Consider the following 23,523-nt stretch of genomic DNA (forward strand, 5'->3'; position numbering starts at 1 on the left):
AGTTGAGCAGCCGTCGGACTGGCTCCAAGAAAGATGGCTCCGGACGGAGGAGGCGGCGGCGGAGCCGTCGAGGACCCCCGTCGGTGACATGTCTCGGACACGTCCCTGTCTAGGCGGAGGAGAAGCGGCAGGAGGAGCTGCGCGCCGCGCCGCCGCCGCCCCCCACCGGAGGGATGGGAATGGGGATGGGAGGGGGGGTGGGAGGGGGGGTGGGCGGCAGCCCGAGGACGGGCGGCCCTGCCCCGCCCGCCCCCCACCACCCCGGCGCAGGAGGAGGGCCCCCGGGGGCCTGCCTCTCCAAGGGGGCAGGCCCGCACGGAGGCTGTCCTCCCGCGGGCATGCCGGCGGGCGGCGCGGCGGCGGGCGGCTTCCGCCGGCCGCAGGGCGGTAAGGTGAGGCTGACCGACCACTACCGCACGCAGGCTGGGCTGTGATGCGCCGGTAGACGCGTGGAGCGAGCCTCGCGGGCGGGACCGTGGCGGGCGCCGGAAGCGGGCGCCGTGGAGGGGGTGCACCGCGGGCACAGAGAGCCGCTCAACGCGACCGGCTCGGGAGCTCCGTCGCCGAGCGGGCCGGAGGCGATGTGATGATCCGTGAGGTGCTGTTGGAGCGACGCGCATCGAGGATCGAGGAGACGCAGACGGTGTTGCTGGTTCAGAGCGACACGCTCCGCCGGAGTGCCGAGCCTGTAGCACTTGCCGCGTGACGAGGTCGAGGCGTGTTTTGGGGCGTCTGTGTCTTCTCTGCCGGACACAAAACTCGAAGTAAACACGGAGAAAAGGCCAGAACAGAGAAACGGAGCGGCAAAAAAAAAACTGTTCAAGTCTTAAAGGCAAAACACAACGCTCTGCGGTTGGTGCACCCCCCACACTGACACATTCCCCTCATCCCCTACCCTTGGCTGAGCACATCTACCTGCGAGCTAGCCTCTCCGCATTTTCTCTTCCGCAGTCATCCGCCCGCGCCGCGCGCCATCTCTGGGCGTCTAGTGCAGCCACTGACAGAGCTATTCCGAAGGAGTGGTCGACGCCTCGCCTAGAGTTCGGGTGGACTTGCGCACTGCTTAGCCCTGAGGGGGGAGTGTGTGTGAGGTGGTGTAATGTCGTCCCGTTTCAGGCGGCAGGTCAGGGGATTAGCCGGGAGGATTCGGCAGCTCAGCCGGGGGCTGAGCGTCTGCAGGCAGCCTTCCGCTCGCGCCGAAATTCACAGCCCTCCCGGGCCGACGGGGTGCTCCTTGGATCGGGCCCCGCTCCCCGCTTTTCCTGTACCTGGACTGTCCGGGTCAGGAGGGTGGGAGTATTGGGTGGGCGAGGGCAGTACATCTGGCGGGTGGGGATTGAGGGACAGCAAGAGGGCTGATTGGGGGGTCAATGGGCGCGCGGGCGGCGCTTCGTGGTCCGGATTTTTTTGCTGTGCGAGTCGAGTTCGTGGCCGGTGCGCGGGAACCTGGCTGAAAACCCGCGCATCCGGCCGGTTGTGCGACCGAGGTCGCCGATTGTACGACCGAGGTCGCAGAGCCTTGGCGACGCGACGCGCACGTCGCCAAGGAGTTCGTAAAATGTCCGAGGTTTTTTTAGAAACGGAGCGGCAACCACCTACGGCTTTACGTACCACGAACCCCCCGCGCGCCCCCCCGCCCCCGCTCCCCGGACAAAAACAATCAAAGTCACGCACGGAGATCCGCGGAGAGGCAGCTCAACTCTTGAGACGTTGGACCACAGACAGACTAGAGACACAGAGACAGACCAGCAGAGACCACAGGACTCGGGGAGCGACACCGTACAACCGTCAACTCCGAGAGCGATGAGAGCGGATGCGAACTGGCAACTACAGGCACAAGGCTCATCAAGAGTCGCAACTCACAAGCGTCGTAGCGCACCCATGCACAAAGAGGGAACCCCGTGCCTCCTCCCCGCGCGCAAGCACAGCCTCACGCCTCCAGGCTCTGCCGCCGACCGAAGAGGCTCTGCCTGCGGCCGCGCCGAGGCGCGTTCGCGGCCTCCGAGCCCTTCTCCCCGTTCTCGCCGCCGGCCGCCTTGCGCGCGGGCGGTTGCCGCACCCACGCCATCAGCCACGCATAGGCGGCCGAAGCCGCCAGGACGAGCCAGCTCTGCGCGAGCGCCGTCCAGGTCGCCACGACGAGCCTCCACGGAGCCGACGCCTGCGAGGCGGCGGAGGCGTCTCTGGGAGGGGGGAGGGGGAGGGTCAACTCCTCTCTGGGAGGGGAGCGAGGGGGCTGGCGAGGGCTGCGGCTGCGGCGCACTCTGGCGCGGGCGACGCTAGCCCTCCAGAGCGGGACGACGAGGTGGAGGGAGACGATCTTCCACGCGAGGGCGAGGTCGCCGATGGCGCCGCTGCCCGACGACTTGTCCAGGTCTCCGGCGGCAGACGCGGCGTCGGACTCGTCGGCAGCGCCCGGGCTGAGAGGGCTCTTCCCGCTGCTCTTGCCGTGCAGCCGCAACACCTCGCGCGCGATGCCCTTGGTGTCGCGCCGCCGGAGCACCGGAGGGTCGCCGTCACCCCCGGCTGCCGCCGGTGGCACCGGGCTCTGCGGGCCACGGCGAAGCTTCTCGCGCTCGATCGCGGCAAGCTGAGCCAGCCCGCGGCGGCCGAGCACGACGCTGAGGAGGGTCGGGTGGAGGGAGCGAGCGCACGGGTTGAAGGCAGCCTCGCGAAAGTCGGCGTCGAGCGAGGAGACGATCTCGCGCACGAGCGCATCCTCGAGGTCTAGGCAGCAAAGGGCGGCGACTCGCGCAAGCTGCGATACAAGCGGGTCTGGCTGGAGCGAGATCTGTCCCGGCTGCAGCGAGCGGGCCGCATTGCGGACATGGAGTCCGAGCGCGAAGGGCGACTCGTAGAGGCAGAGCCGCAGCGGCGTGGGAAGGAGCGCCGCGAGGCCCTCCTCCCGTAGTGCTGACATCAGGCCAGCCGTGATGAGGGCCACGCCAACGACGACCAGCTGAGCCCACGGATTTGCGGCGATGAAGAGGTAGAAGGGCTGAGATAGTCCAGCGCCGACGAGGAGGAGGCCAGCGGCGCACAGCGAGGCTGGGAGCATCGCCGAATCCGCCGCTGGCGCGCTCGCAAAGGAACAGCAAGAGAAAAACCCGCCCGGCCCCCCGATATGAAGAGAGATGGGCAACTCTAGCAGCGCCGCGGGCAGCGCCCGCGCGCTCTTGCTCGCGCTCGCGCGCGCGCGCGTTCGAGCGAGCGAGCGAGCACACACACACACACACACACACACACACACACACACACACACACACACACACACACACACACACAATGTGGAGCAGGAGAGCCCCACCTGTGCCCCTGATCGTCCTTCCAAAATCCTGCTCGTGCAGGTGTGGACCCTCTCCTCCGCCCGCGCCCCCATCCCTCGTTTTGGGTTTGTCTGTCTTCTTTCTTTCTTTCTTCCGATAATGTGTTCCCTCTGGGGGGAGGCGGGGGCCCCCGGAGGCACCGTGCGCCGTGCAGCAGTGCGGAAACGGGGCCCCGGCGCTCATACTCGCTCATACTACCAACTTCCCGATCTAACCCGGTCTAACAGAGGGCAGATTTGGAGAGATCTCGAGGAGTACATACAGATAGACCCTTCAACCATCAGAAAACTCCGACCTGATCGGTCGTACTGACCGCCGACTGATCACGGCCAAAAATCAGCAGACAGGCCGACGTCTGCACGCGGCCGGCCGGGCGAGAGGCTTGACACGATCCGACCCTGCGACCCTGATGCTGCTGCTCTAGCTATCAGACATGCACTGCTGACTGCTGCCACAATGTGTGACCTGTGCTGGCCCACTTGGCGGCCTTCCCGGTCAGTGGTGAGGCGCAGTTCAGAGCTGTCGATGGCGCGATGCCGCACTGGTCCCACATCGGTGACACGAGACCACCACGTTTGCCGGTCCAAGAGAGAGGCACCGGCGCTGTCGTGAGAAGGTGCATGATCCCTCTTGACTGCCCATGCGCGCGAGGCTGTGTAGGCATAGCCTCGAGAGTGCCAGCAGCCGATCCGAGGCAGTTTGTGACGCGCATTGCGTCAGAAGCGTGCACGCGCTGGAAGGACACCTTCCTACTGGCCGCACGATCAGGTCGTCACTGAATGCTTGATACTAAGGCCGCGAGCTATGCAGGTGGTCAATTGTGCAGCAATACACGATGCAGCGCCGACGGGCTGTCGCATGGCGCGGTTGAGCATCCCTCCGGGGGCCCCTCTGCGCCGGGGAGGCGTTGTCGTGGAGGCTAGGACGCAAGCCTCTGTCGCCCTTTTTAGGGTTGCCTAACGTTAAGAGCTGAACAGTGTTGCTAGTGTTAACAGTAACAACAGAACAACAGTGGGGCCCCCCAACAACAGTAGCTAACGTTAGGCCGACTGAACAACAGTAAGGAAGGCCTGGCAGTGAGCCACGACGATCTCTAGTGTCCAGTGCGGGTAATACCCGAAAATACCCGGAAAATCCCAGGTATTTTCGGGTTTTACCCGGGGTTTTTGCCATTTTCTGCTTGCTGGCCGCTGAACAACAGTAACAACAGTAACAAACAGTAACAGCATGGGCTGGGGTGAACACTTGAACAACGTTGAGGATTTTAGCCAACAATAGCGCAACTGTTAGGCCCCAAATTAACGTTAGGCAACCCTAGCCCTTTTCACAAACTCGGGGCCCACTCCGCTACGCTCCGACCCGAATTTGGAGGGCCATGACATTTAAGGTGTTGCTGCGCAAAAGGGGCGGGGCGCGGGCGCGCGCAGCCCGCTACAGCTCTTTTTGGAGACCAGACCTTTCGATGGTTCATGCTTTCTATGTCTATCTATCATGCTTCATGACACGACACACGGTGGTGGAGCTGGTGGAGCTGTCAGCTGATCAATCCAAGCGGGTGGGGAGTGGGGGGCATGGCTGGGCATGCAGGTCCGCCAGTCGGCCCGGCTTCTGACGTGGTGCTGCCGCTGCATTCGCTGAAGAAGAGAGGTGCGACGGCTTGATTTGGAGGCACTGGAGGCGAGGGTGGGGAAGGGAAGGTTGGGCCGGGCCGTGAGGGGCTGATGGCGCTGGCCAGCGCGGGGTGTGAGATGCCGTCGTCGTCGTATACTGCTGGCCCTCGCCGACGCCGTCAGTTGCTATCGGGTTTGTGTGGGATCGAACCACTCCGGGATGGGCAAGCCCATCTGATTAATTGTCAAAATTCCTGTTGTGCAAGAGGGGAGAGGGCTCGGACGGAGCGCGTGGCGGGAGAGGGCAGGGACTGGGCGCGGGGGAGGGAGGGGGGGCTCAGCCGTGCAAAAAGCATCAATTAATAATATTAATGAAGAGATATTGCTCGGCCGTTCATGAAGTCCGTCCGTCTCGATCTGGAGGAGACGGGTCCTACCACCCCGTGAGGACCAGATCGTAGCCGGAGAGGATGTTGACCTTTAGCTCGTGGAAGCCAACCTTCCCCTTTGGTTTCCCCCCCCAAAACCATTCGGCTAACTTTTACCGAATGCCAAAGTTGCATTTTACCATTCGGGCAATTCGACGATGAAGCAATTCGACGATGAAACGTCAGTCAGAAAAGCGCGGCGGCCGCTCGCCAGAATGATATGCATGCGCGGAGCCGCCCTGCCTCCGCACCGCACCAATGGAGGTCGCGCAGCGGCTCAATCCACTGGCGCAGCGGTGCTGCGAGGCATTCTCAAAGCACAGCCCCTGGCGTTGCAGGTGCAGCGTGCACAGAGAGCAAGCGATTGTCGACAAAAAGCACAGATTGGTGCACAGCGGATCACCTCCTCGGTCGCGCCCTGCGAAAGGAGAAGCGCGGGCCGAGGATGCTCGCTTGGACGTGGACCCGCCGTGCGAGTTGCGGACCCGGAGGAGGCCGCCTTAGCTCAAACCCAGAGAGGCCATGCCCCGGGGTCAGCCATTGTGGGGGGTTTTGGCCAAAACTTTTATACTTACCGGGTACTGTTTAGCTGTACTCATCTAGGCAGGGGTTGCAAATCACCCCATTTCACCTGTCCAGCGGTGTCCACTGAGAGAGAGAGAGAGAGAGAGAGAGAGAGAGAGAGAGAGAGAGAGAGAGAGAGAGAGAGAGAGAGAGAGAGAGAGAGAGACCTCTCTCTCTTTTGTCCACTCTGACCACTGAGCAGTGTGTGTGTGCTGTGAAACCGGCAGCTTTTTTGTAGAATTTCTCACGAGTTACGTAGCGACATACTTTAATTAAAAACTCTTTTTGCCGTGACGCGCTCACGGCTCACGCGAGGTGGAGCGTGGGAGACGATCAGTATATCAGAATGTTGCATACGCAGGAAGACGTATTAACTATTATTCTCTGATGTCTGAACCGGCCCGTCACAGCATCTGTGCCCGCCATGCGCATGATGCATCTGCCAGATCGGATCTCACTGCACGATCGGCTGACATATGGGCGGCTCTTCTCCCACCTTCAAACTCTACACCCCGCGCCTAAAATATCTCCACGGAAGTCGGAACCGCGCGGAGCTCCCCAACGCCCCTCTCCCTTCATCTCGAGCCCTGGTCCTGCGCCTCGGCTGCGCCGTCGGCGGGTGTCCCTTCCCCCGCCGCCGCGCCGCCGCTCTCGCCGCCGTCGCCCCCCTCCGCGTCGGCCGCGGCGGGCGGCTGGCTGTCGGCCTCCTGCCGCGCCTTTGCGTCGGCCGCGAAGCGCCTCCAGTCGCCGCAGAGGATGATGAGCGCGACGACGCCCACCTCGACGAGCGAGAAGCCGCCGCCCGCCCACGTGATCGCTAGCAGCCCCTCCTGCAGGCAGCTTCCGAGAGGGTTCAGAGAAGGGGCGAGAAGGCTCCGGCGTTGCCGCGAGCAGCCCCTCCTTGCCGCGCAGCTTTGCGACGTAGACGAGCAGGGCGGTGCCGCCGATCGAGGTCGGCAGCTCGAAGCCAAACGAGAGCAGCGTCGTCACGAACGTTCGGCCCTGACCTGTAGGAAGGTCAAGAGAGGGTTCGGAAGAAGGTTCAGCGGCGCCATCAGAAGGGGTGCGGCCCTGGCCTGAGAGGACGCCCGACGTGCCGATGCTCACCAGCTGCGACAGACCTATGGGGAGGGTCCCGAGCAAGTTCATGGGAGGTTCCGACCAAACCGATGCTCGGCTGCGGCAAGCCGGCGGCGACAAAGGCGGCGGCGACCAGCATCGAAGCGACGGGCACGACCTCGCTGTCCGAAGTGACGAGCTCGCAGAGCTGCGCGCGCAACGGCCAGAGCACAGCGACGGTGAGCAGGCTCGTGCCGACGCTCGTGCCGACGACGATCCACATCGCCGCCTTTGAGGCGCGCACGTCTCCGCGGCCGAGGTGGAAGCCGATGCGAACGGCGGCGACGGCGGTGAAAGCGGCGGAGAGGCCGGACGAGGCCACCTGCGTCGCCGCCGAGACGGCGGACGAAGCGGAGATGGCGAGGGTGCCTGCGGGAAGGCTCCGAAGGTTCGGGGAAGCTTCACGGCGGGCGAGGCGGAAGTGGCGAGGGCGCCGAGCTGCGCGATGAGCAGCGTGGTGACCTGCCCCGAGACGGACTGGAAAATGAGCGTGCCTGCGGGACGTGTCACGGACATGTCACGGACGTGCGCAAGGACGCGTCCAGGCGGTTGGAAGAGGAGCGTGCCGATGAGGGGCAGCGCCTGCGCCAGGAAGCGGCGGACGCGGTCCGGTCGCAGGAAGGCCGACGAGAGGCCGGGCCAGGTCTCGAGGTGCGCGCGGCGGTAGACAAACATGTACAGCCAGTACGTGAGGGGCTGCAGGCAGCGCGACGCCGAGATGGACATCGCTGCGCCTACAGGCATGGTCTTGAGAAGGCTCGGGCGTGCTTCCAGGCGCCTGCCGGAGAGACGTCGCTGCGCCGATGAATCCGAACCCTGTCCAGCCGCAGGCGTACTGGAGCGGCCCTCCGAAGACGAAGGTCCAGTTGAGGAGCGCGTTGACGAGGACAAAGGCGAGGTTGTTCCACATCGCGGGGCGCGGCATGCCCTGCGCCTGGAAGTAGAAGCGCATGCACTGGTAGATGCCGTTCGGGATGGGCCAGAAGAGGTTCCAGCGCGCGTACACGCCGGCGAGCTCGCAGATGTCGTGGTTGAAGCCGAGCAGCTTGAGCACGTCGGCGGTGAAGAGGTACTGGATCAGCATGAAGGGCAGGTAGCTCGTCGTGAGGAAGAAGACGGAGAGCTGCAGCCACGTGCCGGCCATCTTCTTGTTGTCCGAACCGAGCGCCTGCCCGACCAGCGCGTTGAGCACCTGGTTGAAGGCGAGCGGAGGCACGATCAGGATGTTGACCACCATGTCGGAGAGCGACGCCGCGGCGAGGTACTCCTCCCCGCTGTACGGGCGGTCAAAGAAGACGCCGGTCGTCGCGTTGGTGAGGTGGCCGACAAAGGCGGTGTCTGTGGAGGCCATGCCGATCCGGCACACGAAGCTCACCACCATGGGCCAGCCGAGCATGAACATCGTCCACGCCTCGCCGCGCAGCGTGAACTTTGGCGGCGCCTCGGCCGGCGCGGCGTCGCCAGGCGCGGTCGCGTCCGTCTCCGCGTTGTCGTCTTGGCTGTCGAGCAGCGCGGTGCGGGTGGTGGACATGGTGGCGAGGCGGCTCCAGAGCTGTCCCGTGTGCGGACACTCGGTGGCGACGCTTGCCAGGCGAGAGAGCACTTGGGGTAGGAGAGCGCGGCAGAAACGGAATATGCCGCCCGGTTCTGTGTGATCTGTGATACTCGAGTAAATATTGTGGTCCGCTGTTTTCACGGTGCTCAGCACGCCCCTCGGTTAAGCTGCGGTGCAAAACTCTGTTTACCACCTTCAAGCACACCCCCAAGACTCCCCAAAACCGCCCAGGATGAGCTCCTGAGGTGCCAGTCCGCCCGAGATATGACCGGTTGAAGTTGGGGTTCCACGGTCGGGATGGAGGTGTCGAACTGGATGGGGGTCAGCCGGGGAGGCTGTTGTGGCGCACCGGACCGCCACCCCAGGACCGTGGCCCACCCAACTGTATCCATGGGAGTCACAAACGGTGCTGCACTCGCGGCTGCAAGCACTCACGACACTCAAACCCACCACCTGCCTCCTACCCTGTACGAGGAGCCATTTCACCCGTGCAACATCTGAACACAGGTGTACCGCCGACGCTCCAGCGCCCGGCCCCTACTAGAGTAGTCTTGTGGGACCCACAAACGACCAATACATCCACTCGGGGCTGCAGCATGTGTCCGGGGTGGCATCCCCGTGAAGCAGCCAGCAGGTGCCGGACATGGCGTTGGCCGTCTTGTGGACCGAGATCAGGGCGCATCTGCCTATCTCGTGGGCTAAAGGACCGTCATGGGGTCGGCTTTGATGCTGCCAATCAGTCGGGTCGATTGGTGGCGCCCCGGCGAGATGCGCTGCGGGTGCTCGGCGTCGCCTGCTTGAGTGGCCTAAACGCACTCGCGGGAGCCAGAGAGCGAAGGTGTGCGCGAATTGATGCTTCTGAGCAAGCCCAGGCAAGCCACAGGACCGGCCATGTGCGTGGGTAGTCGAGCGGTGGCCGGAGGCAGCATCCAGGAGTGGCTCTCAGTTCGACACCTCGGTCTCGACCACGCCCAGACTGGGAGCGGACCACAGCTTATCTGTGAGGGTCCGCCGGCAGGCGCATTTTGTATACCGAGGCGGTGCCCGGTGCCGAACCTGTCGGACCTTAAGACAGCGTTGTAGATCCCTGGGCGAGGGTGGTGGAGAGGGCGGTCCGGCGGCGGAGCAACCACCTCCTCCCGGCGTGCCGGGAGGCAGGATGTCATCCCCCGTGATCCAGACCGCCCCGTTGGAGGTAGGCCGCTCGTCTAGCCAATCAGCCTTAAGCGAGCGGCCTGGCCGTTTTGGAATGGCCCAAGACCGGTCCCCGTCGGGAGGGACTCTGGAAGAGGAGAGCAACCAGGTGCCCGGGGGCGTCCCGCCCACATCCGGATGACCTCTCCTCCTTCAACCAGCCGTCCCCGTGGTGGTCACGCGGCCTCTGGCTGGAACGGGATCTACCTCGCAAGCGAGTCACCCGGGCCGGCGCGCGTCTTCCGGGAGAGGGGCGGGAGCGAGGGACCTTCTTAGTAAGCCGGCATGCAGGCGCATGCACGGCCGTTCAGAAACTTTCCCGGCCGCTGGAATGGCTGCGCTCCCGCCCCTCACGCCGGGTGGACAAGCGGGGGGGAGGTCAATGACCTGCCTAGTCGCCCGACATGCCAGGCATGCCGACCTTTCGGAGCCCCCCCTCGTAGACGTGTGCCGCTGGGATCAAGCCAGTACGCCCGAGGGCGACGGTCCCCCGGTAGCAGACGTTGGCGCCGAAGAGGGAGGAGTTGCCGAAGGACGGGTAGTCGTCGGTCATGCGGGGGGAGGAGGAGTCGGCGAGCAGCAGGGGGGGAGAAATGCCTGAGAGGGTGGGGAGGGAGGCGTGAGGCGCGAGGTGAGGGGCGTGGGGCGCGGGGCGCGGGGCGTGCGTGGGACGCGAGGCGTGAGGCGCAGGGCGTGGGGCGGGAGGGCGCGGGGCGCTCGAGGTTGGGGCAGGGTGTGTTTTGTGTGTCTGTATGTGTGTGTGTAACTATGTGTGTGTGTGTTGGTTTGTTTGTGCGAGGGCTGGGCGGGGCAGGGCAGGGCGGCGGCGAGCGGCGAGCGGCGTCGGCGAGATCGGCGACGAAGAGAGGCGATGGTGATGTACACGGTGGCAGTGTTCACGGCAGCAGCGCCGGCGGCCCCGCGCAGCGGCGGCGGCGCCCTGAGTGAGGCAGACTGCCCTGCACAGCCTGCTGGGAACGCTCCCGACGAGCGGCGCGCCATGCGGGCCCGCCGCGGGCGACGCGGGCGGCGAGCCGACACGCGTGTCGCCGGCGTAGACAGCACTGGCGAAGCGAGGCGGCTGGCGCCGGCCCCGGAGGCGGCTGCAGTAAGAGCAGCGAGGCAGAAGTCACTGTCCAAGGCGTACTGAGCAGGCTGCCGTCGAGCAGCGCGCCATGCGGGCCTGCCGCCGGCGACGAGATTGGAGAGCCGACAGGCATCGAAGAGGTAGGTACTGAGGAGGGCCATCGCGCCCGAGGCGGTCCGCGCCGGCCCTGCAGGCCGTCTCAGAGAGCCTGGCGAGTTGGGGCAAACGTAGATTTCCTGCCCAGCGTAAGGATATTTCTTTCATTTATTTCGTCTTTATTTCGTGCCCCACCACGGCAAATTTGCGAGAAATTTCTTCGCCCTCAAGTTTCGCCCCTTTCCGTTTCGCCCATGTTGGACACCCATGTTGGACCAGGCACCGTGCGGGCCTGCCGTGCCTTGCTTGAGCCGGCAGGCCCGCGCGGCAGTGATGGTGCGCCTCCGCGGAGAGGCTGACGCTGGTCATCGGTCAGCGGTCAGCGGTCATCGGTCACCGGTCAAGCAGGTCATCGGGCGTCAGTGTCATTCAGGCGTCAGTGTCATTCGCGTCAACCTTGCCACCAAAACCCACGCCAATCTCAACCTTCGAAAGCAATGAGCGACGACGACATGGACACGGAGTACCTCGCCACCCTGCAAGGTGCCGCTGCCGGCGATTCCGCACCGCAGGAGGAGACAACCATCCAGTCTGCGCCTGCCTCGCCAGTGCGAACCGAGGAAGCGCTGGAAGGCATCAAAGTCAACGACAAGATCCAGCACAAGGTGCTCAAGTTCCAAGGGCGCGTCGTGCAGCTCGGCTTCGCGGCGGAGCGTGTGTTCTCCATGCTCAAGTCAATGTTCGGCGACCAACAAATGGAGACCTTGGCAGATATCATCCAGACGGCCTTAATGCTCCGCATCAACGAGCGCCGCGTGGGCTGAGTGAGCACAGTATGATTGGGAACAGTACTCGTATATGAATAGTAGGATCTTGTCACGGGTATGGTAAATTTCCGGAAATTTCTCCTTCCGAACAAGCCTGTCATATTTCTCAAAATACGTCTGCCCCAACTGGCGAGGCTGTACAGAATGCCAAGAGCATACTGAGCGGGCTGCCGTCGAGCGACGAGCCATGCTGGCTCGTCGCAGGCGATGAGGTCGAGGAGCCGATCGGAGCGACGCAGAGGCTGCCGACCACTGCCGTTCGCCCTCGGGCCCAGGGGTGGAAGGCAAGCTTCCTGGCGTTTCTGGCGAGCGTCCAGACGTCGCAGAGCATCGGGCAGGCGCGCAGCGACCCAATTTTTGCTCACCGCACGGCCGTGCGAGCTGTCGGTCGGTGGTGATGGTCGGCGTCGGCGCGCGCCGACCGACGCGGCGGCGGTGGGCGTCATGTGGCGGGCGTTCGGACTAGACATTTTGCGAATTTCGGCGGTTTTCTATACGGGTTCTATTTTTCTTCCGACAAGGCGCGCCTGTGGGGAAGACTGCGAGACTACCCCAAGTGTGCCATGGCTTCAACAACTTTAGCGACTGGCTTCTTGACCACCCGGCCAGCCGTCATTGATTGCACCTCCGGCGGACGCTTTGGGGGGCTTCGCCGGCAAGGCGCCGCAGCGGGCATTGGCGCACTCTTTCCTGGTGTTTGCCATTGCTTCACCTCATCGGCCTGCGAGAATCAAAGCACGAGCCGTGCTACCAGCGGAGCACGACATGGAGAAGGCATCGCGGCTTTGCACCTGCTTTTGCACGCCCCCAACAATTCCCCTGACAGCAGTGTCTCACGGCGTGGGCTGCGAGGTCACTCGGGGTGACCCAGGGGGCGGCGGGGGAGCACTCTCCCGCCGGAGTAGCGGGCGGTCTTCCCGCCACTCGCTCGTACTTGAGGTGCATCCACGCCCGCCCACCACCTTCCCGGCAGCCCCACCCGCTCGGTGACGTCCTCAATTCTCCCCCCTGCCCCGCCCCCCTTCAGGCAAGGCCCTGGCCACCAAAATCGCGCTCTGCGCTCCGGGAACGGGCAGCAGCGCGACGCAATTCGAGAGCGAGCGGCGGCGGCGGCTTAGCACCAAAACCCATGACCCCTTGTCAGTGCAGGGGCTGGCTGCGGGGGCCCCCGCCACCGGACTCCGTCGGGCTCGCGTTTCCCTGCCCGCTGAGGGGAGCGCAGTGTGTGTGCCTTTGTTTGTTATGTCTGTGTCTGCCCTGTCGTGTCGTATGTGTCGTGTTCTTCTTGTCGTGTGTGACTCTCGCAAGATGCTCGCCTCACATCGTCCATCGACCGAGTGCGAGCCATGCAGCGTGCTCGCAGTGCCGCTCGCAACGTCATCGTCCGAGGATCTCTGCTCTCTAGGCCCAGCACGAAAAAAGAAAGCGTTCGGCGTCTTCTTTGGTTTCGCATCCGCCGTACCCCTCGGACCCCTTCCTGGACCGTCCACAATCCAAGAGGCTGCGACCCGCCCAACCCCCCGTGGCGGTGGCGGTGGCGGTGGTTGTGGTTGTGGTGCCCCGATGCAGTGGCCCGCGGCCCGCGCCGCCCTGCCTCGCGGCGGCCGCCTCGCTGAAGCGCTGCAGCGGGCGATGCGCGGACCGCGCTCGCTTGGATCCACCTATGCCCGCCTGTCCGACGCGCACCCGCACAAGGTGGCGTCGGCGACAGCGTGCTCCGTGCTCGGCGCCTCGGACGCGACGGCGCAGCTCATCTCCCATCACTCCAGCCCGCCGGACGGGCGGCCCTTTTCCTTTGACTGGCAGCGCTGGCGCGCGCTCGTGATATGGGGCACGGCCTTCTACGGCGGGCCGTGCCGGCACTTTTACATGCTCTACGATCGCTGGTTTGGGAACGCGCCGCTGATCAAGGCGGCCGTCGACGTGTTTGGGAATGGCGCCTTCATCGTGGTGCCGAGCTTCTACCTGACGACCGGGCTGCTCAAGGGGCAGACGCTGGCAGAGGCAGGACGTCAGCTCTCAGAGGAGTGGGTCACGGCCGCATCGGGCACGGTCGCCTTTTGGCTGCCGGCCTGCAGCCTCAACTTTGCCTTTGTCCCTCCCCACAGCCGCATCCTCGTCATCACCGCCATGTCGCTGCTGCACAAGACGTGGCTCTCGCTGTTGTCCAACGAGGGGCGAGTGCGGGCGAGGGGCCGCGACATCGTCGAGACGGCCCAGCAGGGCGGAGCCGTGTTGGCCCCGTAGCGGGCAGTGATTTCGGCATGTTCACTCTCATACAGTGTACACTTCAGTTGGCTTGCCTTGTACTGCTTACCCTCTGTTCCCACACGATTTTTGACGCCTTTGTGCATTCTTTGTGCCATTGTTTGGGTCAGCTGACATGTTTGTATATTCAGAAAGAAAAGAGGCAGAAACAATGCAGCCGCCACATTACAGCTACAGCAAGGAAGTATGTTACCCTTAGACCGTGTGTCAGATCTGCGCGGAAGCGGGGGACAGTGCATGGCTGCCTTGAGAGTGCACGGCTGACCGCTGTCGCCATCCGGCGCCACCTCCTCCCAAGCGTTCGTTTTTTGTTATACCAAAAGGAGGGCTACACGACGTTCGTTTTGGGCCGGGTCGAAAGCTGCCGTTCTTTCAGCCGCGTGGGCACTTGGAGCACTTGGAGTGCAGTCGGCAACCTCACATCCAGGGCCGGTGAGCTGAGAAGCGCATCCAGCGGGCCGGATGATCGGCATCGGGCTACGGGCTAGAGAGCCCTGACCCCTAGCTAGGGGGGGGGGGGCGCATTCGCAGGGCAAGGGCCTTAAAGTAAACATGGGTCTCCGAGGGTTAGTTCTGCGCTTTGGGTGTCCCCTAGCGGCGGAACGCCCCCTCTACTCGGAGCTAAAGAAAACTCTCCGAGGGTTAGCCCCGCGTACCAGGTTTCCCCTTAACTGCAAGGACGCCCCCTCTACTCGGAGCTAGTGATACGTGATACGGGAATACGTACCGCCCCCACGCAACTACTCGAAGATAATACGAGAATACGCAGCTGCGAGACGCCTATAAAGAAACAGCGAGGTAAAGTTCGGCGGCTATGATAAACCGAAAGTTGTCGTAAAACGCGGGCGAAAGCAAAGCAGAGGGCGGGCGCTTTCTGCCGCAGCGATGCCCGCAGCCTGTCGAGCAGCTTCCGCGGCGCACATGCGCCGCGGGGTTGAACGACAGCCGCGCCTCTCGAGCCACCCGTGCCACGCGCGGCGACGCGCACCCTGCGCGCCAGTCGGCGCACTGGCAGTACTGCACCAGCCAGCACGGCGTGGAGCAATGCATCCAGGGCATTGTGTTGGGCGCCAGCCAGCATGCCTCAGCACAGAGCAAGAGCGCATGCTGCGCACCCTGGCGCAGCACCAGCTCGCCTCCAATCAGGCACTCTCACCACTGCACAGCCGCCCACGAGCGCCCGCAGCTGCACTGCTCAACGCTCAAGCTCAGGAGCCTCCCCTTGTTGTCGCAGCTTTGTGCAGTGCAGCGTGCGAGCAGCGCAGCGCCAGGCAGACCCGTGGCACGCCCGGGCGGCTGTGGGACGGAGGCCCGCCGAGCGAGTGCGAGCCGCATCGGCGGCCATGTCTCCCGCAGCCGCGAGCGAGCGGTGCAAAGAGGCAGCGTCGCGCATGCTTTTCCGTAACGGTCTCAGATCTGCGGGAAGTCTTATTTCTCACGACGAGAAATGGCCGCTGCTCAGCCCTGCTGCCATCGGGGCTCGGAACCCAGCCATCCGCTGCGAGTCGTCTCCTGGAACATTGGGCTGCGCGGCCTCGCGACGCTCGCGTCGAGCACCGCGGCCTCGTTCGATGCGCCGGACGTGCACGGCATCTCGCGGCGTCAGAGCTTTGGCTCGCTCGCCACTCTGCTCGCGGCTCTCGACGCCGACATTGTCTGCTTTCAGGAGGTGAAGCTGCGCGAGATGGAGCGGCATCTGGCGCTCGTGGACGGGTGGGACTCCTACTTTTCTCTCTGCCGCGCACGCGAGCCGCGCACGTCGGGCGGTCGCTACGCCGGCGTTGCCACGTTTTGCCGCACTGGCTGTCGGCCGCGGCTCGCCGCGGAGGGCGTGACGGGCGTGCTCGACTCGTCCATCGGGCACCGCGCGAGCCTCGTCGCCGAGTCGAGCGAGGAGGAGCTGCGGCAGATCGACTCGGAGGGCCGGTGCGTCATCACCGTCCATGCCGACCTCGCCCTGCTCAACGTGTACGCGCCTGCCAACACGGCGTCCGACCCGGAAGAGTCGGAGCGGAGGCGCGCCTTCAAGGCGAGCTTCCTGCGCGCACTCGAGCTGCGCTGCCGCGACCTCGCGGCGGCGGGGCTGCGCGTCCTCCTCATCGGCGACATGAACATCTCGCCCTCGCGCCTCGACTCTGCTCGCGAGGCGGAGCTGCTGCAAGCGCCTCCGCCGCCGTCCGCCTCGCGGCTGTGGCTGCAGGCGCTGCTGGGGCCGCCGCGGCCCTTCTTCGCAGACGCGTTCCGAGCCCTCCACCCGGCCCGCGGCGGGGCGTACAGCTGCTTCCACGTCGCTTCCGGCGCCGACCGGCACAACTACGGCTCGCGCATCGACCTCGCCCTCCTCGCGCCGCCTCCGCTCCTCCCCTCCTCGGGACAGGCTGGCTCGGGGCAGGCTGGCTCGGGGCAGGCTGGCTCGGGGCTGGCTGACGGCAGCTCTGCACACGCGTCGGTCGGCGCCACCGCCCCTCCTTCGCGGCGGGGCGGCCCCTCCTTCGACCTCTCTCTCTTCTCGGACTGCTCGGCCGCCGCGCCGCCCCTGTCCCTGCACGCGTGCGAGATCGTCGAGCTCGAGGGATCCGACCACCTCCCCCTCCGCCTCCTCCTCTCCGGACTCGAGCAGCGCTCGCCGCCGCCGCAGCTGCCGCTGAGCAGCCGGTCTCGGCTCGGAGGGCAGAGTGTGCTCAGCGGCTTCCTCGTCTCGCAGCCGCCGCCGCCCGCCACCGCGCCGGCGCAGCCCGCCGCGCCGCCGGCGCAGCCCGCCGCCGCACCGTCGCCCGCGGCCCCGCCGCGTCAAGATTTGCGCCGCTTCTTCGGCGGCAGCGAGCGTGGCGGCGATGAGCGCGGGCGTCAGAGGGCGAGCGGGCGGGCGGCGGAGGCGCGCGCTGGCGCGGCGGAGACGGCGCTGAGCGCTCGAGCCGTGGCGGAGGACTCGCGCGCCTGGGAGCAGCTGCGGGAGGTGGCACCTCCTCGCGGCGGCGCGGGCGGAGGCGGCGCGGGCGGAGGCGGCGCGGGCGGAGGCGGCGCGGCGCAGCGGGAGGCGTGGCAGCAGGTGATGCAGCGGATGTCCGACAAGGTGCCGCGCTGCCACCACGGCGAGAAGTGCCGCGTGCAGGTCGTCAAGAAGGCGGGGCCGACGCAGGGAAAGACGTTCTACAGCTGCGCGCGCGCCGAGGGGCACCGCGGCGACAAGGAGAGCAACTGCCGCTTCTTCCAGTGGGCCGCCGCTGCCGAGCGCAAGCGCAAGGGGCCGCCGGCATGACCGCGAATCGGCACCAACGCGCGCACACCCACTCTCCGCGCGCGAATTCTGCGTGGCGGAGAACAGCGGAGTACAGTATACGGCCGTGGCCCGTGCGACTACTTGCGTTTTGTGTCTCACCGCACCGGCCTAGACCGTATATACTTGTGTGTCATGTCTCATGTCTGGTTACTGGTCGTTTTGGTAGAGCGCGCGGCAAGGAAATGATAAATGAGCTCTCGCATTCTCTCGCGCGCGTGGCCGTGTACGTCCTGCTACTAATATGTTCCATGTCCACCACACGTCACAAAACACTTCTACTCAAACCCACGCGTCTCCCGTGTCCGCGGGGGCGGACGCAGCGAGCGGGATGAAAGACGAAGGGAAAAAAGAACGAGCACCGCGGAAGGTCGAGTCCATGTTGTCCACGCCTCCAGAGATCTACCCTGCCATGGCCAAGTGTGATGCCAACACCTTCTTGGCATCTTCCGCCACCGGCTCCCCGTGGCACGGCAGGATGGTCTCAAACTCCCACCCCGCGATGACGCGATAGCTCTCTTCCCACGAGTCTGTTTTCATCAGCCTATTGTACACTGGCTTGTAGACCACGTCCATCCCCCACTTCCAGAGGCGGGTGGAGCGCGGCACCTGGAAGTCGGCGTCGGCGTCGGCGTAGTCGGGGTAGTTCCACCACAGGTCCGCACACATGAGCGAGCGGGAGGGCCGGTGGAAGAAGACAACTTCGTTGAAGAAGGGCAGGCGGCGCGTGAGTGGCACTCTGTCCTCGACCCAGCAAAGCTCGATGGCGCTGCACCACTCAGCAGGGGCGCTCGCCGAGGTGAGGCCACTCGGGGCGTCGAGGAGCGACGAGAGCGACCGATGCCAGCCGACCTCCGGCTTGGACTCGCGCAGCCCCGGGCACGAGTAGCCGGTCGCCTCCGGGTACTCGCGCAGCCAGTCGGACGCGTATTTCTGATGCTCCGTGTTGGGCGTCACCACGTGGCGTACTGGCCCGAGGGCGGCCAGCGCATCGCGCAGCGCCGGGTCGAGCTCCACGGGCGAGTGCACCCACAGCGTGCCGTCGGGAAGCCGCACCACCGCCATCTTGCCGCCGACGTCGGTGCCCTGGAGCCCGGGCAGGCGCGGGAAGAAGGGCCGCTCGGCGAGCCATACGTCGTCGTGGACCTGCGTGAGGACGGATCCCTGTGGATTGGACCAAGAGATGTCGCGGTCGCGCCAGTGCGCCGGCGCCGGCCGGCGCAACGGCACCAGCGCCTCCGCCAGCTGCAGGGACGTTTGCGGACTCCTCTCGCGATCGCGGAGGAGCGACGTGGCCGGCGTGCGGACCAGCGGCCGCACGATGGAGAGGAGCGAGAGGTGGAGCGAGACGCACATGTGCACTTGCTGGCTTGGGGGCGGCGAGGCGCTGGTGTACTCGACCACCTTGGCCGCGTGGTTGCGCGCCGTCTGCGACGCGTTCGGCTCCGCGCCGAGGGCGATGTCGATGAGCCTGCCGGAGAGGCCTGCCGACTGGGCGAGGGCGAGCTTGAGCGAGGTGTGATTTGCGCGAGACCAGGCTTTTTCTTTTACAAAATCCAAAAGTTGTTTCTGTTTCTGCGGCCCTCTTCGCAGAAAGGGCCGCGTTTTCTCTTTCCTGGATCGCTTGTCATGTGAAAATAAAGAAAACAGACGCCAGGGAGGGATGGGAGGACACGCCGCCACCACACGTGTGGTCATGTAATTCAGAGTGATTTTCCATGGTTTCTCTTTGCTGTCGGAAAATGCTCTGTCGTTCGCGCCGCCTGCGCCTCCCGACAGCCTGCCGCCGCCTCGCGACGCGGACATGCGCTCGCCGGTTGTCCTCCGGCGCCGCAGCTCGTCACGGCATGCAGGCGGCGGAGGCGGCGGCGGGCGGCGAGCCGTCCGCCGGCGTGATGCAGCGGCACGGCATCCCGATAGCGATGTGGACTGCCGTGAGCCTCAACGTGGCTGCCTTCTTCTCGCAGGGCGACGAGGGCGTGCAGATCCTGTTCCACCTGGAGGAGTTTGAGGCGCCGCTGCTCTCGCCCGACACGCCGCAGGAGCGGCTGACGGAGCGCCTCGAGAGGGTGGTGCGCTCCCTCCCTCTCTTGCTCTCCGCCCGGCACAGAGTGACGCGCAGCACGCCCCTCGCGCGGTCGTGCCGCCGGCCCATCCCGCCCACACCCGCTCCGCTCGCCACAGGCGCGCGGCGCGCCGCTCAACGACTCGCTCAAGCTCGCCCTCGCCCAGTCGGCAGGCCTCTCCGGCAGGCTCATCGACATCGCCCTCGGCGCGGAGCCGAACGCGTCGCAGACGGCGCGCAACCACGCGGCCAAGGTGGTCGAGTACATCTGCGCCTCGCCGCCCGCCGCCCTCCTCTTGCTCGAGCGCGGAGAGCACGCGAGGCACGTCCGCTAACCCGCACCCGCACCCGCACCTGCCGCCGCCGCCGCTGCTCACCTCCAGCGCCCTCGTCCGCTCCTCGCCGCAGGCTGGTTCGCGCTGTCGCCGACCCGGACGCGGCGCTCTACCTGCGCAAGACCTTCGCCGCCGCCCTCTGCTCGATGGCGGCCCTCCCCGAGGCGAGACGGCCCTGCCCTCGCAGCCGAGGAGGGCCACCAGCAGAGGAGAGCCATCTCGCTCCCAGCCCCCGACCTCTGCCCCGCAGGCGGTCCCTCTCCTCGCAGCAGAGGGCGCCGTCGGGGCGCTCCACGCCGCGCAGGCCTCCTCGCAGGCGGTCCGGCGGAAGAAGGCGTGTGCCGCCGCACCGCCGCCAGGCTCCGCAAGCACACGCCGCCACGCGCCCCTCTCGTCTGCGTGCAGGTGGAGGTTGCGCTGGGGAGGCTCGCGGCGGCGATCGCAGCGAGGCGCGCCCTCCCGCCCCCGCCCGAGGGAGGGCCCACCCCTCTCTGCTCACTGCTGCGGCGCGCGAGCTAGGCCGCCCGCCGACATGGTCTAGGAAGTGTCTAGGAAGTGTCTAGGAAGTGTCTCTCGCGCGAGCTAGGCCGCCCGCCGAGCTCGCCCGGCTGCCCGCGGCGGAGCGGGCCCTCGTGGCCGAGTACGCGGCCGCAGAGGCGGAGGCGCGGGCCCAGCCCCTGCACGCGGCCCGCTCCTCCCTCATCGAGTCGGGCGTGCTGCTCTACCTGCACACCGCGGGGGGCGGCGCGGCGTGGGGGCTCTTCGAGTCGGTCCGCCAGCGGCTCGACCGCGCCGCCCTCGTCCAAAACGTGGCGCGCACCTCGCTGGTGACCTGCTTCGTGCCCATCCTGCTCGTGGGCGGCGTGGTGACGGCGTACAACAAGTGGAACAAGGCGACCGACACGGTCGAGGAGAAGTTCCGCCTCTACTTTGCACTCGCGCTCGCCCTGTACCCCTCCGGCCGGCTGCTGCAGTGGGTCGAGACCTTCGCGCCTCTCTGGCTCGGCGGGCACATCGTCGGCTTCGCCTCCTTCTTCACGTGGACGCTGTACACCGAGTCGGACCTGATGCGCAGCGACCGCGAGCTGGAGCAGGCGCGAGGCGCGGCGAGGCAGGCGGCGTGAGGAGGGGGTCGTGATGGCGCGCGAAGGCAGCGCGGTGGACGGCACGGCGCTCGGCGGTCCATCCGATGTTAACGTTCCCTTCTTCGACTCGAGCTCGTCTCCGGTGGACCGCTGAGCCGAGGGGGGAGAGAAGAGTGCAGTGGCGAGAGAGCATCAGAGAGGTTGTTGTTGATGTGAGAATGTAAAGTGCTAATTGGTCAAGACGAGCGTCACGTACTTGGATAACCAAAAAAATTCTTAACTTCTTACGAGCGAAGTGGGTGAGACTGATGATGCTCCTTCGACTTAGGGAGCGGTTCAGCTGCTGGGCGGGCTTCAGGCTGGTGCTCACGCGAAAAGGAATCGACGCGAACGATGTACATAAAGCATACAAGAAGAGGAGAAAGAAGAGGACGGACATCAGTGATGACGAAACAGAAGCTAGCGCAGACGAGGGCAGGGCAGACCCGGGGACGGCGGAGTCGGAGCAGACGGCATCGGCCGCCGAGGAAACGTTGGGAAGAGGCACGAGGAGGGCGGCGACCTCGACCGACTACGGAGGACCCGTCACCAGACGACGCAGGGCAGACGACGGGGAGGCGGAGCAGACGCGCAGGGCGAGACGAGGGAGGGAGCAGGATGTTGCTGAGATCAGCAGGAGGATGTACGACGAGATTAGGAGCAGCAGGGACCCGAGGGACCATGTGGAAGACGGCTAGTGCTAGTCCCCCATCGGGAGGACGACCCCGGCTAGTCGCCGACCACACCCACAAAGAACCCTGCACAAAGACCGCAGGGCGGGGACCTGCCTGTTCCTTTTTACCCATCTCCTAGTAGAGGTGTCCGTTTTATTTATTTCCCTGTGCCCTGTGCCCAGCCCTCTCCGCGCGGCGATGCGCCCTCCCCCCTCGCTTTTGCAAAATCCTGCAAAGGTGGGGACGTGTCTGTCCTCGACCCAGCCCTAGCTTGGGATGTCCGTTTTATTTATTTATTAGCTCCGCGCGCTCCTCGCGCTCCTCCTTGGCGCGCCCCTTGCTTCGCCGCCCGCCGGCGGTTGTTCGCGTCCGCCTCTCCCACGCCTTCCTCACAAAGAGAACCCTGCACAAAGACCGCAGGGCGGGGACCTGTTCCTTTTTACCCATCTCCTAGTAGAGGTGTCCGTTTTATTTATTGCGAGAGAGATCCCTGTGCCCTGTGCCCAGCCCTCTCCGCGCGGCGATGCGCCCTCCCCCCTCGCTTTTGCAAAATCCTGCAAAGGTGGGGACGTGTCTGTCCTCGACCCAGCCCTAGCTTGGGATGTCCGATGCCCCGCTCCCGTTCCCCTGTGTCCCTGATCGTCCTTACAAGATCCTGCTCGCGCAGGTGGGGACCCTGTCCTTCTCCCACCCCTTGTTTGGTGTGCCCGTTTTATTTATTCAAGGGCGGGGACCTGTTCCTTTTTACCCATCTCACAGTAGAGGTGTCCGTTTTTATTTATTCCAGCCGCCGTGAACGCCACCTCCTGCTCGCACCATGACGGACACGCGAGCCCCTTGTGCCGCTCCTCGCGCAGCTTGTTGTTTTTCGTCGACTCGTGCGAGATCATGACGCCGTGCTTCTGGTCCGGGTCCTCGACGGTCGGAGCCAGCCTGCGCAGGTTTTCCCGATCGCTGAGGTACCAGTCGTGCGCCCGATCGCCATGGATCGAGCCCGCCTGGAGGTACAGTGCCGTCGACATCTCGTCCTGTGACGTTGGGTCGATGTGGTTGATCACCTCGTTGAAGACGCCAGTTGTCAGCGCAGGCGGCAGCCGCTCCTCCATGCGCGCAAAAGGCAGCTCTTTCTGCACGTAGTTCATCACAGAGGCAACCCACCCGTCGTACATCGGGTTGGCCACACCTGCGTCTGGCCACCGGCGCAGCTCCTCCTTCAGCCAAATGCGCAGCGCCGTCGCGTACTGCTGGATGCTCTGCAGCTTGTACGGCGCGTCCTTGTACGGCCCCCACCCGAACGTGCCCTTCTTCTCGAGCGGCATGAACATCTCCGCCTGCGAGAGCCCGTATGCCGCCGTGGCATACAGCTGAGGATCAGCTCGGAGCTCTCGGCAGCCGCCCTTCTCCACCTCGCCGGTCATCATGCCCACGCAGAACTCGATGAAAGCGGACACCGCCGGCACTCGCGGCACCTCCTTGCCGCGCACCTTGTCAACAATGAGCTGCAGGTTGGCCAAGCCGTCCTCCTGGGTCACCACCTCGCAGAACGGCGGGTAGCCCTGCTTTTGGCCCCACGCGTCCATGGTCAGCACGCGCTTCTCGTACTGCGCGGCCACCCGCTGCTGCCGCTCCTACAGGGATCCACACACGCGTAAGCCCGACCGAGAGAGGTGCTCTGGCTCCCTCACCGCCCCGTTGCGCACCTTGCCTTTGAAGCCGTCCGTCTTCAGCCACAGGTTAAACTTCACTTGGTGCTCCTTGTCGGAGGCGAAGTCCTTGCGGTGCGGCATCGTCACTACGGACACAGAGCCCGCCGGAGTCTCCCGGGCAATTTGCTCGGTACCGCGCCAGCGAGCCTTCTTGATGAGCGAGTCGTGCTTCGCCGCCGTCGCCGCTTCCCGTGCCGCCGCCACGGAAGGTGGCACGTGCTTTTGCGAAGCCCACTTTGCGGCCTTTGCCGCTTGCCCACCGCTTGGC

General features: G+C 65.4%; 7 protein-coding genes across 7 annotated transcripts; 4 read left to right on the plus strand and 3 right to left on the minus strand.

The window, feature by feature from the left end:
* Positions 1–101: 101 nt before the first annotated feature.
* EMIHUDRAFT_442537 (hypothetical protein) lies at positions 102–774 on the plus strand (the record flags this gene model as incomplete). The annotated part of the gene is made up of 1 exon (XM_005782800.1): positions 102–774. A coding segment is annotated over one exon (295 nt), but the record flags the coding sequence as incomplete, so codon positions are not given.
* A 794-nt stretch (positions 775–1,568) lies between these two features.
* On the minus strand, positions 1,569–3,079 carry EMIHUDRAFT_442539 (hypothetical protein). Its single transcript, XM_005782801.1, has 2 exons — positions 2,264–3,079; positions 1,569–2,161 (listed from the first exon to the last, which is right to left on the minus strand). The coding sequence occupies exons 1-2, from the start codon at positions 3,056–3,058 to the stop codon at positions 1,931–1,933; spliced, it is 1,026 nt and encodes a 341-aa protein (XP_005782858.1). The 5' UTR covers positions 3,059–3,079; the 3' UTR covers positions 1,569–1,930.
* A 3,424-nt stretch (positions 3,080–6,503) lies between these two features.
* Positions 6,504–8,578, minus strand: EMIHUDRAFT_232960 (hypothetical protein; the record flags this gene model as incomplete). Its single annotated transcript, XM_005782802.1, has 6 exons — positions 6,504–6,521; positions 6,708–6,758; positions 6,850–6,935; positions 7,096–7,416; positions 7,569–7,825; positions 7,863–8,578. 6 exons carry the CDS (start codon positions 8,576–8,578, stop codon positions 6,504–6,506), a joined length of 1,449 nt encoding a protein of 482 aa, XP_005782859.1.
* A 4,860-nt stretch (positions 8,579–13,438) lies between these two features.
* On the plus strand, positions 13,439–14,053 carry EMIHUDRAFT_232962 (hypothetical protein; the record flags this gene model as incomplete). The annotated part of the gene is made up of 1 exon (XM_005782803.1): positions 13,439–14,053. The coding sequence occupies one exon, from the start codon at positions 13,439–13,441 to the stop codon at positions 14,051–14,053; it is 615 nt and encodes a 204-aa protein (XP_005782860.1).
* Positions 14,054–15,521: 1,468 nt separating this feature from the next.
* On the plus strand, positions 15,522–17,534 carry EMIHUDRAFT_456597 (hypothetical protein; the record flags this gene model as incomplete). The annotated part of the gene is made up of 2 exons (XM_005782804.1): positions 15,522–16,523; positions 17,187–17,534. The coding sequence occupies 2 exons, from the start codon at positions 15,522–15,524 to the stop codon at positions 17,331–17,333; spliced, it is 1,149 nt and encodes a 382-aa protein (XP_005782861.1). The 3' UTR covers positions 17,334–17,534.
* Positions 17,535–17,595: 61 nt separating this feature from the next.
* Positions 17,596–18,835, minus strand: EMIHUDRAFT_442540 (hypothetical protein). Its single transcript, XM_005782805.1, has one exon. It carries the CDS (start codon positions 18,705–18,707, stop codon positions 17,754–17,756), a length of 954 nt encoding a protein of 317 aa, XP_005782862.1. The 5' UTR covers positions 18,708–18,835; the 3' UTR covers positions 17,596–17,753.
* A 269-nt stretch (positions 18,836–19,104) lies between these two features.
* Positions 19,105–21,119, plus strand: EMIHUDRAFT_442541 (hypothetical protein). The gene is made up of 6 exons (XM_005782806.1): positions 19,105–19,423; positions 19,536–19,738; positions 19,825–19,915; positions 20,002–20,089; positions 20,157–20,286; positions 20,338–21,119. Exons 1-6 carry the CDS (start codon positions 19,199–19,201, stop codon positions 20,873–20,875), a joined length of 1,275 nt encoding a protein of 424 aa, XP_005782863.1. The 5' UTR covers positions 19,105–19,198; the 3' UTR covers positions 20,876–21,119.
* The last annotated feature ends 2,404 nt before the right edge of the window (positions 21,120–23,523 follow it).

Source organism: Emiliania huxleyi, assembly GCF_000372725.1.
Source record: "Emiliania huxleyi CCMP1516 chromosome Unknown EMIHUscaffold_186, whole genome shotgun sequence".
In the NCBI taxonomy this organism is placed as follows: Eukaryota; Haptophyta; order Isochrysidales; family Noelaerhabdaceae; genus Emiliania; species Emiliania huxleyi.